Below are 16453 nucleotides of genomic sequence, written 5' to 3'. Positions count from 1 at the left end.
GGAATCAGTAAGGAAGGATCTGCTTCGTTTCATGCTGAACTGACAGACGACTTTCCTTTAAGTTCACCGCTGTGTTGCTCAGTCCTGTTTGAAAGCAATCAGCCATGCTGCTACATCCAGCTGAGCTCCACAGTCATGCCGCATTAACATGGGAAAAACTGTCTTATCGCACATGTTCATTGTCTTCGCTGTTTGTTGGAGATTAAAAACAGAAGTCATGATCCACACAAGTATCAGAACTATCTTGCCCTTATATAGCAGCAGCTGCTGTAGCAGTCCTCTAATGGATGACAGCAGAGAAAAAACAGAGAGCAGAGCTGGCTACTGTGGCATGTTCAAGTCTTCAGACAACAATAATTTAGCTCTTGAAGGTGTTACGGTACAAGCGAAAACACTCTTTAAAGAGGCACTCAGAGAAGTTTGTTTACTAGACACTGAAAACATTTCGATGTGTTCTGTGGAGTTTTGTCAAGTTGGTAAAAAAATAACTACAGCGGATGTCATCATGGTTATCTCAGCTTGGACTCGGAAACTTCAAATTTATATAAATAACCTGTGGTGCAAACTGAGCATGTGGAGTATGAAAGGCGTTTGCTCGACAGACTGGGTTTAATGAAAAAATGATTGGTTATGTCACAGAAAGTGTGGGATGCAGGGTTTCTGCAGCTTGATATTATGGTCAGAAAGAGCATTTTGGGTTTCGCTGCCTTGATTTAGAAAAAAAGTAATGCATTTTTGCCTCTTGGTGGCAGCAGAAAAGGCTATGAAGACAGAAAACATGAGCCTTTAAAGTTTGATGTGGTAAACAGTTAAAGAGCAGACACAAGGCAATATCAGCTCAGGCAGAATTGCTTATTGCTGATAAGTGCTCCAGCAGATTGCACTGGGCAGGTAGCGTGCAGTGGGTTTACAAGAAATAGGGTTCAAAAATCCATGAGCTGAAGGAGGCTCAATGTGCCACATTTAATAGTTTTCAATGTGACACTATAAGGCTGCATTCAGATGAAAACGGCCACTGCAGGTTATGAGTCCAAGCTGCAAAACTACCCAGAAATACTGAACTAGAGTCAGTTTTCAGAGAAATGTGAATTCTAATCTCAGAGATAAGCCCAGAAGACGTCCACAGGACAAAGCACTTTACGATTACATAGCAGCACGTAGCACTTAGCATGTAGCATGTAGCAGTTTCCATAGCAACAGAGAAACTGTATGAGAGAATGACCACTGTAGTTTGATTTACAGTTGTGGAAAAAACAGACACAGCGTTCATTTTCTTCTAGTTTGTTTGCCCTTTGCTGAGGGCTCGAGAGGAAATGAAAGAAAAGGTCAGAGGTTAAGATTCGCCTTTCTCTTAGTTGTTGTTTACTTTGTTTTATACTAAAATATATGTTTGATATTAGATTATTAATTTAATACAGTATTATCTATATGATATTTCTTGGGTTCAAATCAGTCTTTAATATGGTGAGTGCCATAGATAGAAATTGTTAAAAGTGAGCTCTCCACTCACGCACTATCCATTTGTATACATTACAAATTCCTTAGATGCTCACTGTAAATTGGAGGCTGTTATTGTGGGAGGAGACCACTTTGCTTCAGCACAATTCAAACATTAACTCTGTCTGCCTCTAAATACTGTCTGTCAGACTACATGAAAGCTAATTTCCTTCTCTTAAAGGGATTTGCTGTGCTGGGCATACACGGTTTGTCTTCATTACATTAGTGCAGCCTTACCCAACAAAAAAACAGCAACTGAGTGAAGCTACACTGCTCATTTTTAGAAGAGTGTGTTCTAAAGAAGTGTCGCGAAAGTAGATGAAGATGCTTTGATTCATGACTGGGGCCAGAGAGCCGTGTAGGTCGTCCTGTCCTAATGCTGTCCTCCTGCTTGCATCCATACAGACAGATGGAGGTGGAGAGAGTAGAAAAACGCATTAGAGTAGACATCCATGGCCAATAGATGAATGCAGTATGTCACAGAAAGGCAGGAGACGGAAGGAGAAGCCGAGGAAATTCTGCAGGGGTAAAAAATCAAAACACAGAGTTCCACTGCCCTATTGTTACTAGAGGAGAAGAGTGGGCCGAGGTGTGTGTGTGTGTGTGTGTGTGTGTGGGGGGGGGGGGGGGGGGGTGGTTTGCATGAAAACTAATCAGAGCCTTCCTGAGTCTCAGTCAGAGATATGAAGACAGGAAGGACTCTAAACTGTCTCATTCTTTGGGTGTTCCTGAGATTCTTTATGATACAGATGCATGTCTGTGTGTACATGGTGTGTGTACGCTGTATTTGTAGTTTGCATAACTTGCACAGCCCTGCATTAGTCTTCTATATGGCATGCAGTGAACATGCGTGTGCGCGCATAGTTATGTGACACATGCTTCAAGAGGATATACTTTACACAGTCCAGTATATGAGCTGATGGCATCTTGGTGTTTAGTTCTTTGTTTATGTAGAGATTCATAATATTTAGACACAGAAACGGAGAAGGGCAATAGTGGCGCTGCTTCTCGGTGATTGTTGACACGTATACAAGCTCGTAGGTATGTATCCATCTATGTGTTTGTATCTGCACAGTGACACAGTCATGCAGTACAGTAACCATGTTTGACATTATGCTTCGCCAATTCAACCAGAGGTAGAACATTTAGGAATAGCTCAGGAAAATTTAGAACGATCAGAGTTACAGTCCTCAGCCAACCAGTCCAGTTGCACTTTGCGTCTGTGTTTGTCCAGACTCGTAATATAATGTGTGCAGTGCAGACTTTGAGGATTATGGAGGGAGAGAAATTCAGTATTGTTTTAGTTTTAATGCCATTATCCCAAAGTAATAAAGCCCATTATCACATAACCTGATATTAGTATAATTTGGCATAACCCCAAGAAAATAGCTTCCTTTCCCCTTGATGTAATGAAATAATTTGCTTGTTATCCTCAAAAGAGTTATGAAACTCACCACCAACAATCATGATTGGGTTTTTTTTGTAAAGTGTACTCTTTACACTTCCTCTTGATTTTTTTTTTTTTTTTTTGTGATCTCCCATGTCACGGTCCATGTCTTGATTTCTTGTTTTATGTTGTGGTTAGAGTCTTGTTTTCCTGTGCGCTCCCTTTTATCTTGGTTTGTCTTTAGTTACCTTGCACTGTCTTTTGCACAGTTTAATTACATATTCTTATACCCATATTAACTGTTGTATACCTGTTGCATTATATGCCATATATACTATTATGATGATACTATATACTGTATTATTATTAGTAACATTTACATATGATATACCACCATATCATCAGTTTTATTATCAGTATCATTGTCATTTTGCCACTGCACCTTACCTACCTACTTATTTATCTTTTATTTTACTCGTGTTTTTTAAGTGTTTTTGTCCTACTCTTATTTTTGTTTCTACTCTTCATCTACATTAGTATTTTATTCCATATTTATATTATTCGCCATTGTCTCTGTCCCTGTTGTGTTCACCCTCCATATCTTTTTCCTTGCTCCTCCGTGTTTTCTCGTAAGTCCTTGGTTTCTCATCCTTGAAGTGTGCTTCTTTTGCTGGTACTTTGATTCCTAGTGTGTCCAGGACTTAAGCGTGTTGACCCTTTTTGTTGGTACTTTGTTTTCTTGTGTTAGACTTTGACACTCCCCGTGTTTTGCTTTGCCTTTTTTTTGTAATAAATAAGTTTCGTTCGCACTTCCCTTGTCTGCTGTCTGCATTTGAGTCCTGTCTCCACCCTGGCACCCCAGTTTTAAAGTTCAAGCACTACATATAAAGAGGGCGTTACACTGAGGGACTCGCCATAATAAACAGGTCTATGAGCACAAATAACCACACCATGCTGGCCCGCAATTGAATTTGCCATATAACATCAGCTACATTAGCTATAAACTTATTGAATAATAAGTACAGGAGTTGACATAACATTAGCAAACACTAACTTGCAGCTATTTTATGAGAATGACTTGCTGGGAGTAAATATGACAAACATAATTAAATCTAGAATCTGTTCCTCATACATGACCATGAGTTGTGCCTAGGACACATGTAATTCATAGATGTACAGTGATTATTTAACACTGTGGACAGAGCAATATCATCAAGCTATTAATTTACTTATTGTTTAAAGTGAGAGGCAGAAATGACAGTGTGTTTTTTACTGGCAGTGTGTGGTTTGTTTAATTGAAGGTTATCTTGATTAGTAGCTTTCTAAATATCAGTGGGCATGTATAAATTCTAGAGGTTTCTAGGATGGCGTGACTTGGTTTCCCACTTGTAGTGAAGCTTGTGGTATTTTCCACAGCAGTTTGATGTGCTGGAAACTTTCCATCAGAGGATTTACCTATGAAAAAGCTCAAGGTAATTGGGGTAACATACAAAATAGTGCAAAATTGGCGAGCTTAGATCTGAAGAGCATTTCTAAATAACAGGAAGTTGTTATTACAGGATAATGAATGGACATTTGAAAATATGGCTCCAGGTTTATCCTGTAAGTGAACCTCTCTACTGATACTTCAAGCACTTTACGGTAATGCTGCAGAGGGATTTTTGGTTGTAGTCAAGGACTCAGCTCTGGGCACCCCTGAACAAATATTGTCCACATACTGGGATTTTTGCGAGCTCTCCTCAGACGTAGGTCCTTGGAATCGGCATCACATTTCCATTTGTTACTGGTCAGTTCTTTTTTTTTTTTTTTTTTTTTTAAACAAAATAAGAAGGAATTTGTGAGCCTGAATGACTTTAAAAAAAAATTGCAGCAACTGAACTGATAGTTAAACACAATCGTGTAGTTTCATCAGAGTTCAATAAATGTATCAACCCCCATGTGGTCCCACAGAACAAGTCCCAAAAGTTTATTTCAGTCTCGCATGTAATTTCACTTATTCAATTATGCAAATGTTCCTAAATGAAGGACAGATGTTGCTGCATCTGACAGCAATCACAGATATTGAAAACACATATAAGTAGGATGGTGCCCCCATCATTCAACACAAAACAGCCAGTAAGAACACCAGCTCCTGGGGAAGATCTTATTTATATAGGTCCTACGAGAGTTGGTGTCAACATCTGGATTTAACAAAGGACCTGGAACAAACAGGCTGCAATAATGAGTCCCAAACCATATGTTCTGACCTCTAAATTATGGACTCAGTATAGCTATAGAGAGAGAGAAAAAAACATATTTTATGGATGTTGTTCCCTCATGACCACTTATTGATACAAGTTGTGGGAACAGGTTACATTTTGTTGCCACGAATTAATCAAACCCTGGGAACAAATTTTCATGGACACAGGTTTATCAAAGTTCACATTTTTCCCCCCTCTATGGCTAAAATAGTGTTCTACGAATTGAAGAGGACAGACAAATGTCAGTTTTCAGAAAACCAAAAATAACTTTCTATTGATTCGGCGCCTTTTCTGTCCCGAGGATGTTACAGCCCAAAGTATGCTGGGTAACAATCTGTTTGAGAAATGCTATTATGAAGCAGAGAGTCTTTCTCTTTGTTCTAAGGATTCACATCATATGGGTGGGATCATGGGTTAGGTTTCCTTCTTGAGTTTCACTGTGAAAATAAGGGTCAAGATATGTGGTCACACATGGATATTCAGCAACGCAAACAAAATAAGGATGTGATCAAACTGTCCAGTGTTATTTTCTGAGCCCCCCGAACGGTCGATCCTATACTCGCCCCTGGTTAGAATGACATTATCCTGGTCGAACTCCTGACAGCTGTAGACTGGGTAACTCCCGTCTCTAGACTGGTAAGATTTTCCCCTGGGTTGGCAGACCAAGCCCCAGCAGACGTAGCTCAGCTCAGGAGGTCCTGTACGCGAGAGAAACTCCTTACAACTCCTCCACCGCCTTCCTCCTCCTCCTCTTGTTTCTGTCCCACTCAGTTCAGCAGTAGAGACGCGCAATTTACTAGAGCCCATCACGGAGCTGCGGGATCAGAGTGAAACGGGACTTCAGACACGTCAAATCTAGATGTCAGAACATGAAACGTCACATGGACTCTTGTTGATCAGTCAGCCGTTGTTTTACTTCCCCGGGGATCCTCCATCCTGTCTTGCGGAACGCCGGGCGTAAACAGCAGAAAGACCGCGGAATAACCGAACATACGGACATCCTTAGACGCGAGATGCCCGGGATGCGACTTCATTTCACTCTAATAACAGCGGCAGTTACTGGTGAGTAATAATAAAACCAAAGGAAAATATGCATATTCCTGCTTAATATGATACTAAACACTGAGTGACAGGCTTAGAGAGAGCGCCCTTTCACCAGCGCATCTTTGCGCACACGCCAGCAGCGGCAGCAGCAGCAGCTTCGATCATTATTACGCTCTGCATAATTGAAGACCAAAGCAACTAAAAGCATCCATTAGGTGTGTCACACACGCGCGCCCATTGAAGGTGGTGGCACCAATGTCCTCGTAAAGTGCCCCTAAATACTTTCCGTCCGTTTTGCCCAGATGTTATTTATTCTGACTGTGGGAAACCGCAGGGCGCTTAATTGTTTCTACGTGCTACAGTTGGGTCCTGGAGGCACGGCGTCGCCTCGTGTAATACAGGCTGTCAGTGTCCCCATTCAGTGTCAGTGTTTACTCACCGGTGACCTCCCATGGAAAAAAAGGTTTGTCGCTGCTACTGTAAGCAAACATCTCACTTGGTGTCATGGATTTTTTTTCCTCCCCACACAATATCTCCTCAGAAATTTTGTTGCAAAGCGTGAAATTAAATTAAATGCTCCTGATTTGATGTCTGTGCTGGAGAGGGGAGTTTCAAGACTGGTCTGTAATTAGATTTTATTCTTAATATATACTTTGCATGAGCTTTGAAGGGTCAAGAGAACTTTCTTTTGGGAGGCATACATTTATTTGCCACCCTCCCCAGAGTCAGACAAGTGCATGTGTCTGACTTCTTCCAAGACTGGCTGACCGTTAGTTAGCTTAGCACCATGAAAGATAGTGGATGGGCAGGTTAACATACCTCTGTCTGGCTGCTCGGTTCCTTCCCTGTGTTTTCTGGTTCAAATAGATAAAGATGAAGATCTTGGGTTATCCAGAAATTATCCTCCTCATCCTCTAGGTTCTCTCTCCTCTGGTTCTCCACAAAGTTTTTTTGTTTTGTTTTGGCTGTGTTAACAATTGGTGTTTTGATTTTTAAGTATTATTTCATAATAAAAGTTATATACAACCCAGTTTATATTGATATAGGTGAAAAGCATCTTTAATTACTTTTAATGTGGTAAGCTAACATGCTCGTCCACTGCTATTCATTGTACTAAGCTAACAAGCAGTCAGCCAGTCTCTGTGGATTTTTAGTTCCCTACAGTTTAAACAGAGGAGTCAAGGGTATCTATCTTATCTTGCTCTGGGGAGGAGAGTAAATAAGCATATATTTCCAAATTTATCATGCTCCTTTAAGGAGTGTTGGGGGTGGGGGGGGGTGGGGGGGCACTGATGCAGGTTCAGCTTCATATCCAAGTAGATCAGACATAAGTGGGTCTGTCAGTGAGGCGGGATGAACGATTCCTCTGAGGAGAGAGAGAACAGAGCATGTCTCTCTTTAATGTAGGTTCCTTTGCTTACACGTGATTCTGGCTTGTGATGATCATTAGAGAACTGAGTTAGAGATGGAGATGGAGATACAGATACGTGTGGCTGGGACTGCGCTGGGATCAACTAAAGGTCACATAGCTTATCATTATCTTCCCATCATCACACCAAGAAGTCAGGTTTCTTTCCCTGCCCGCCCTCAGTTTTAGCTCCTCCAATAAGGTCCCTGCAGATAACTGATGTTTCCAGCTCTCCTTTATGCACATGCAAACACACACCACCATCTTGGTTGTTAAACGCCGACCTCGGCTCTGTCTGTGCATCCTCACGCTGATAATTTGTGAGTACGTCTGGCTGCTGTTAGTGTTCTGTTTCTGTGTCATGTCCCATCCTGCTCAGTTGCTCTGGTGCTAACTCCAGTCCTGGATTCTGATCTGTTCCAGTATGACCTCAGCGATCTGGTTTTAGACCATACTGGGAGATCCCTTGTTGTGCTATCGGAGCTATACCTCAGCCTTCCTCAGAGGCCCGCATGAGGTTATTGTAGTGGCAGTATTTAATCTCCGTAAATTCCTTATGGATATGGGGTTACAGGTGGTTTTAGTTTGGTCCCACAAAGGAGTGCAGCATCTGGCTTCAATCAGTATGTACCGGACCGGAGTCACCAAGCTCACTAAGGACGTGAGAAGCATGAACACCAGTGACTGAAGCAAGGGCTGCTGCTAATGTTTATTAAACAGTAATCATCAAGCTAAATCTATACGATGTTCAGAAATAGAGACAACTGCACTGCATGATTGTTAATTCGATCAAAATAATTATAGTCTAAAAGTAGATAAAGGCTGCTTTGAGACCTCAAGCTGAACTTTGCTTGTATAGTGCAGTAGTTATGTCTCTCAGTGTACTCATTGAATAAATACCAAAGGCCTGGTGTGTGTGTGTGTGTGTGTGTGTGTGTGTGTGTGTGTGTGTGTGTGTGTCTTAGGACAGATACAATTTCAATTGACAACTTGCAACATGTACTGACACCCGTCCTTGCACTTGTGGGCGTCTTCAGGATTGGACCCCTACCATTTATCAGGATGCTGCATTTTTGTCTGTTCTGGTCTAAACACCACCTGGGAGGTTGTCATCAGGTTCCTTGACCTCAGCAGTGGGTGGCCTCCTCTTTTGCCCCTGTTCACTGCGGGATTTTAGCTTGCTGCTGGTCATCTGTCTTGTGTGTGCTTCCTGCACCATCACACCCTGCAGCTAGCAGGATGCTGCATTGCACCATCATCAGTGAGGTTATTTTCGACCTTTCAGTAGTCTCGACTTGAGATTTCATTTCCTATCTGACCTCTTATTTTTTTGGTCCTTTTTTCCTTATTTTTGATTTCAACACCACGTTTCCATTTTCATTTGCTTCATTAGCATGTGACCTCTGATCTAGCATACACAGATCCACTTTGGGGGACGGGGAGAGAGGAGTTATGGTGACCAATAGACTCACTATGACAATTTTGAACTGTAATTCCTAAACCGCCCAAAAGACTGTGTTTTATTTCCATTTTATTTTTTTACATTGTTTGTTGTGGTGGCTGTAGCAGCATAAAAGTTGGGTCGCTGCCCTCAAGCATTTGCCAGAAGTGCCTCATTACCAGTCGAAATCTGCGTTTCTTTCTCTTCAAATGAAATGGTCATGTTGTTTGTACATTTCTTCTTGATGCACCGCAAAATGTTTGTGTCATTGACCAACAAATATGAAATCTGCAGTCAATAGCCGATATGCGCAGCAACAGGAACGTGTAGAAACGACAACAATTAAAAGTACATGAAATGCTATTATTGTGCACATCATGTCTGGTCCACTTCAGGGAGCCTCCTGCTGCTTCTGTAGATCTGCTCTTGTAGGCTCTGTTAAAACTGATGTCCAGCTTGTTTGATAACAGGACAACCAAATGGGGGAAATGCATTCGCTTTTCCCCTCATCAATAATATTGTCAGTATATCACATTGTATATTCAGACTGGACCTGGAAACAGCGTCACAGTCTGGTTGTCTCCCTCCAAGAATCAGAATCATAACCATGTTGCAGTTTTGGTTGAGAATGTCTGAGAGACATCTGCTGCGATGTGCGAGAGGAAGAGCATGTGATCTCTAGCCTGAAAAAAGAAGCTCAGATGAAGTCAAACATCTTCATCCATAGAACTATTTCATATCAAAAGAACATGGATTCTTTACGTCATATACTGGACATGATGATGATGATGATGATGATGATGATGATGATGATGATGATGATGGTAACATTTACCAGCACGCTTGTTTGCATCAATTCATGGCCTGTCAGCTTCCGGTTGGTGCCCATATCTGTGGTGGAGGTGCAAATTTTCACAGCACTCATGCGATCTTATCCTCCAGTTCCTCTTCATGGCTGAGTTACAATCTTCATCAGTCAGCGTCAGACCTTTGCACACTGTCAGAAATCGGATGAAGTCTCACAGAAAGAGGTCAAAGTTTGACTATGGTTAAAGCTCAGGATCTCACACTGGAACCATAGAAGCAACTCAACAGTAATTCAGCAGTGTTCAGGGTCTGAGATGAACAGACACGTTTTCCCATGGATGAGAGAAAAAAAGGGGATTTTTATTTTATTTTTAAAAAAATGCAAAATACACCTTTGATTCCTCCACTGCACAAACTTTAATTTTTTTTCCCCGTTTAGAAAGACGCTGTGAGCGTTTATGTATGAGACACATCAGTGTAACGTCATTAGGTCGGCGGCCGGGATCGATCTAATAGTTATTTATGTTCTGTTTTACACATCCAAAAGGTTACAGTCCAGGTTCCTACAGTAGCATTTGTTTGGAGTGAAGCAGCTGTCGATTGTCCTGATAAATCCTGAGCTCAATTCTGCAGAGCAATGTAAGCTTTCCACGTGATTTTCTTCAATATGTGTCCTAGTGATGCATTGTTATTTTTAGCAATTTACTTCAACCATTAGAAAAGCTGCTATTAGCAATGATAAACTCTTCCATGTGTGTAAAAATATACCCGCAGCAAACACAAACCGACAAGACAGAGGAACACTCCCGGGAAATTAATTCAACTTTTTTAGACCGACAAGCAGAAAACCATTCGCTTCTCTAACTTGCATCATTTAAGCAGGAAGTTGCAAGTTTTATGTTGACGTGAAAGGAAAATTACTGTTTTATATCAATTCATGTTACACCCAAACACACCTTTAGAAACCTTTTAGAAATAAATGATATTCCCTTTATTCTTTATGCCTGGCTGGTTGCCCAGGTTGTACCTCATTTGATTTGATTGGACACAAATGCAGACCATGTGCTTTAATCTGTTAATCTTTGGACCTAAATGTTCACTGTACTGTACTTAAGAGTCTTTAAAGGTCCCCTAGAATGAAAATCATCGTTTTCATGTTTTTGGTGTTTATTCAACGTCCCCCAGTTGTGGGGAATACACACGCAGTGTGAGGCAGTGTCATAACCTCTGTTTGAAGTATCTCCCCTTTTTTAAATCGCCGCGGGAAAATGGACCAATGCGTTTTTGGCTGAAGTGTTACGTCACAGTTCAGTCAGTGCCCCCCCACTCACACACACTGAACCCAGCCCTTTCACACACGCCCCTTCGACATATTTCGGGAGGGGGCGATTATGCGAGCGAGCCGAGTGAGTGCAGCTCTCTCGTGTCGCTCTCTTGTGTCGCTCGCTCGCACAACAAAAACTGGAGACTGCAGCAGCAGCACTGACTGAACAGATTGATTGAATGAATGGCCTCGATGGAATTGAGACCTTTGTTTTATCTGCGCTGTCTGTCGCTAGCTGGCCTGGCCTGGCTTGAGGGGGAAGGAATCTCGCCAGCCAGGCAGGCTACCAAGGGGCCAGGCCACCGGGAAAACTCCCGGTTGTCCCGACGGCCACCCCGCCACTGCATATACGGCTGGATCCGCGAATGGGCCATGGCTACTTGGTATCTTATCTTACGAATGTTGTTGTATGATATGGAATGTTGTCAATTGACAGTAGCAGTCACACTTAGCCCCGGCGACAGTTAGCCGAGAAAGTGGGAGTACTTTCTTTTCAGTGACAGTGAGGGCGGCCAATCACAGAGTAGTAGTTAAATGAGGTTGCCAGATAAACAACGGTAACCGATCGCCGTCAACTCATGCACTTGCATAAATAATGAGGTTGCCAGATAAGGTCAGAAACGACGCCAATAGGGACAAACGACGCATTCTAAACCCAACATGGTAGCATAGCGGTTTCAAAGAGCCTTTTAGGAAGGTTCTGAGCCATTACAGACCCAACCATTTTTTTGTGGGGTTACATATCACACCACAGAACAAGAATTAATACCCCGTTCAACCTCTCTATGGCACCTTTAATGCTATAGTCTTGTATGTGTACTGCAAAGATGTAAAGAGGAGATAAACTGGTTTAAACTCCTCCGTATTCCTTCGACGACTGGGATGGTTTTCCCCTGTAGTCTCTTGAATCACAGTTTTGAGAATTTGTCTTTCCACACATATTTGGGAAGACATGGAATGCTGCAGTAGGTGACCCGGACAGTTGGTTCATTCCCTGAAAGCTGTAGGTCAAGGGATGTAAGTCTTCAGACATTAAAGCACTCAATTGAATTTATGAGCCTGGCGAGACTGAGAAGTGAACCCGGCCGTCTGCGTCATTAGAAATATGTGTACTCTTCCTTCTCCCAGTCCGCTATCTCTTCTATCTTTCACTTCAATCAGTTCACTCCCTTGCTGGGTTGCAGCAATCAGCACTAATTATATATAAACTTTCTGCTAGCAGTGGCAGAACCAGAAATTTGAGTCATCAGGATTGGAGTATGTACCAGTAATAGGTATCAGCAGGTACTGATCAGGTTTTTAATATATATCAGCCTAACTGCTCAAGTCTCTTCTTTGCTAATGAACAGCTGATGATTAAGAAGAAATCATTAATTTTTTTTGGCTTGTCCTAATGTTTTTGTTAATTTTTCAGATTTGCGGCGTGAACACGTGTCATCATATTTTATCTGCTTGTCAAGTGCCACTGAACCCTTTGACAGTGTGACAGTAAAATGTAATTTACTCTCTTTAATTCACTTTATCACCAGCCAGTCACCATACCACCATCTCTGGAGACTGATTTTGACATCATATTAGCCCAAATAGTCTGAGGTAGACTAAGACACATTTTCCCCACATCAATAAAAGTGTCAGTATATCCCAGTTTATAAGCGAGGATCAGACTGGACCTGGAAACAGCGTCACAATCTGGTTGTCTCCCTCCATGAATCAGAATCATAACCATGTTGCAGTTTTGGCTGAGAATGTCTTAGAGACATCTGCTGCGATGTGCGAGAGGAAGAGCATGTGATCTCTAGCCTGAAAAAAGAAGCTCAGATGAAGTCAAACATCTTCATCCATGGAACTATTTCATATCAAAAGAACATGGATTCTTTACGTCATATACTGGACATGATGATGATGATGATGATGATGATGATGATGATGATGATGATGATGGTGATGGTGACATTTACCAGCACGCTCGTTCGCATAAATACTGTATGTGTCAGCTTCCGGTTGGTGCCCATATCTGTGGTGAAGGTGCAAATTTTCACAGCACTCATGCGATCTTATCCTCCAGTTCCTCTTCGTGGCTGAGTTACAATCTTTATCAGTCTGTGTCAGACCTTCGCACACTGTCAGACATCGGATGAAGAAACTTTAAGTGGTCTGCATTTGTGTCCAATCAAATTAAATGAGTTACAACCTGGGCGACCAGCCAAGCATGAAGAATAAAGTGTTTCTAAAGGTGTGTTTGGGGTGTAACATGAATTGATATAATGGTGAGATAAAGCACTAAGTAAACTAATGATAATCTGAAGATCAGGCGGTTAGACGAGGTCAAATTAAAACATTATATTTTCACATGCTAATAGGTTGATATTATTCAATGAAATACCTGATGATGACATCTTTGTTTACACTTCATGTTCGCTGTCCTTCCTGGGTGCCATCAAAAGACAGAAGAGGAAGATTTCCTTTTGAGAGATCAGAAATGTGGATGAATAAAAAAAGTCCTTTAACACCTTTGTGTGTGTTGGCAGAGAAGAAATAACAAACATAAAGATGGTTCCTCCTGTTGGCCCAGAAATGTCAAAGAAATATGTTTTCATGAAATTTCCAACAAAAACAAAACAACCAGAAACAGAACATCCTGCAAACATGGGATGCAATGAAAGACACCTTTCAGAAGTGCAGAGTAACAGATGTGCATGCACTTGGGGATAAACGGCTCTTGATGGTGAAAGACCAACGTTTGTGCTGATGAAGGCTGCCGCATTTATTGTTGGTACAGTGGTGTGCCAACAGCAAGTGTGTGTTTGCAGCAGCGAATGAAAAACTAAGTTTCAACTGAAGCTGAAAATCTCTGTGTGAACATCCACTACCTCTTGCTTAAAAAGTTTTAGTTTTGTCGTGAAAATTCGGAGCTGAAGCCTCCTAAGAGGGTTTGGGTGCACGTCAGATCACAATCTCCCATATCTTCCTGGGCATCAGCAGGTGATGTGAAAATAAGAGAAGATGATGGTGTCCAGAAGTGTCTGCAAGGTTGTGGCTGTGTTAGCAGCTATATCATGTCACTTGGGTATGGGGGCTGGACTGGGTGGTGGATACATTGTCAGAGCCTGAGCTGGACCTCCTCAAATCATTTTTATTACACTCACTTAAGATATCTTGGAAGAGATTCTTGATAGTGGGCACAGGTCCCAGTGGATTCTGTCTTGGATCGTTTTTCCACAGCATAACAATGTTCAGGCAGAGGGGGAGGTTGGAAGTGAGGGGAGATCTAGAGTCCCTTCCTCTTCCCCGGCTATGGCTGCTTTGTGCTGGTCAGACCGGTCCGCCGTTGCAAACAGTGAAGGGTTGAACATTCGTCGCATATCATCTGAGCAGAAGTAACACAGCACTTCAACCTCTCTCTCCTCTGCTGAACATCTCAGCCTGTCGATTCTTCTCCATCTTCTCCTCTCACTGGCTCACCACCACACACATTCACATTGCTGGCACAGCCTGGTCACTCCCTCGCACTTTCATGTGTGATCAATCTTCACCTGAAAAGTGAATTTCTGAGCGTAAAGAGTAATAGCCCACCTCCTCCCAGCTGGGAGAGTTGAGGGTGATATTTCAACACAATCTGTTGAACACATGAGCCAGGCACTGACACCATCACGTGTTTCCAGTGCCTTCGCCAGTGTTTTTTTTTTTCTTTCTATGAGCCTCTTTAGACAAGGCACACACACTTTTTCCCCTGTGTAGTGTGACAGTCATCTTAAATGGGGTTTACAACTCTGACAGCCAAGCTGACTTCTGAAGGAGGAGATGCTTTAAGAAGTCCCTCCAAGTCTGGAGAACAGGCTTGTTCAGGGGAGAACCCATTCACAACAGCTTGGAGAAGGTGAAGCCTGCACAGAAATAGAGGCAGTTGCTCAAATGACAGAATTGATTTGGTCTGTCAAACCCTCAAGAGTCAAAAGAAATCCCCTTGGGTAGGATTACGGCACCATCGTGGCACGGTTCTCAAGGTCACAGAAGTCACCAGAGCTGGAGAGAATCAGCAGTTTCCAGTTCCAGAATCTCATGTTTTCTTAAAAACTGAGGCCAAAGATTTGTGTTGCAAAAAAGTTGGATATTTCTGATTTTTAAGCAGAAATGAATGACCTCTCACCTCAAACATGACTCAAAACGAATCTTTACTCACAGCTCATAAGAGGGATCAAAGAGTGGTTTCCTGCTGCTCCTCTCCAACTCACTACTCATACTGCCTTGCTATATACACACATCATCAGATTTAACAACATTTTCTGTAGCATGGAGGCATTTACTTGCCTGTCCAGTTGTTTTTCTTGTGAAGATGTTCAGGCCATCAGTTACAAATGCTGCTGCAGCGGTAATACCAAATTTAGCCCTGCTGATGCAAACATGTATTCAGCTATAAGTGAAAGAAATGGCTGCTGGCCTTCTCCATGAATTGAACAACTCAAACTGTTTGTGGTTGGCTTGTTATAAGCAAAGTTGTCCTTCATTTACACAACCTTCATCTGTTTTATATCACCGGTGTGCTAGAAATCAAGCAGTTGGTATAGAGTATCAACACAACCATGTGTGAAGTCAGAATGTGTTTGTATCGGGACTTAAAGACTTGCAGTCCTGGATTCTTCTTGATCCTGCTGCCGCCCTGATGCCCTGTGTGTTTGTAGACTTGATTGTCTCACACTCATAAAAGGCCAAAGCAAATGCGACATTAAAAGGATTATCTGGGAAAACTAATCCTTTTTCACTTTATATTATTTTCAAGATGAATTACAAATAACAGTTGAAGAGCCATAATGTCAATCACATCTGCAGGACTTTTCTGTTATTCATTGACTTGCTGCAGACATCACACAGCTGGGGGGGATGACACGATTATTATTTGAACGGCATTCTAAAAGTGCTTATTAAAAACCTGCAGCCAAAAGTCGCATAAATGTATTCAATGATCTGTCTTGGACTGATTTTTGTGTGGTTGTAAATGGAATGTGCAGATTCAGTTGAAGATTTGCCTGGTCATCATTTTTACTTGACTTGGAAGGAAGTTTGATTTAGCGACATAGTTTTACATAAAGGTCATTTAGTTGAGCTTGTGCATCTTGGATGCATGTGACGATGTTAGATTAAAGCTACTCTGGCAGGAAGTCATACTCCATGAAGGAAAAAAAGAAGAGCATATATTTCTTTGAATATCTGTGCAACTGAAACTGAAATGAATCTTCAAAGATTCTGCTGCAAGCTTGTGAAACCACAAAGCCCACCCACATGACTTGGTTCCATACCCTGCAGCCTC

At 41.9% G+C, this 16453-nt stretch overlaps 1 protein-coding gene across 3 annotated transcripts in view; it reads left to right on the top strand.

Annotated features, from left to right (window-relative positions):
• Nucleotides 1-16453, top strand: part of itga1 (integrin, alpha 1) — a 68213-nt gene that overhangs the window by 9658 nt on the left and 42102 nt on the right. The window contains exon 1 of one of the 3 annotated variants that reach the window (XM_086186677.1): nucleotides 5791-6186. The exons of the other annotated variants lie outside the window; for them this stretch is intronic. Within the exon in view, the coding sequence (XP_086042803.1) occupies nucleotides 6138-6186 (49 nt within the window). The 5' untranslated portion in view covers nucleotides 5791-6137. Of the gene's footprint in view, nucleotides 1-5790; nucleotides 6187-16453 lie in introns of those variants that run through there. 3 annotated transcript variants of the gene reach the window in all.

The sequence above is a fragment of the Aulostomus chinensis genome, chromosome 19 (assembly GCF_037954235.1).
Source record: "Aulostomus chinensis isolate RoL2024-O1b breed Wild chromosome 19, RoL_Achi_v1.0, whole genome shotgun sequence".
Taxonomy (NCBI): Eukaryota; Metazoa; Chordata; class Actinopteri; order Syngnathiformes; family Aulostomidae; genus Aulostomus; species Aulostomus chinensis.
The sequence above is the reverse complement of the archived record's forward strand: the minus strand, read 5'-3'. Positions and strand labels throughout refer to the sequence as shown.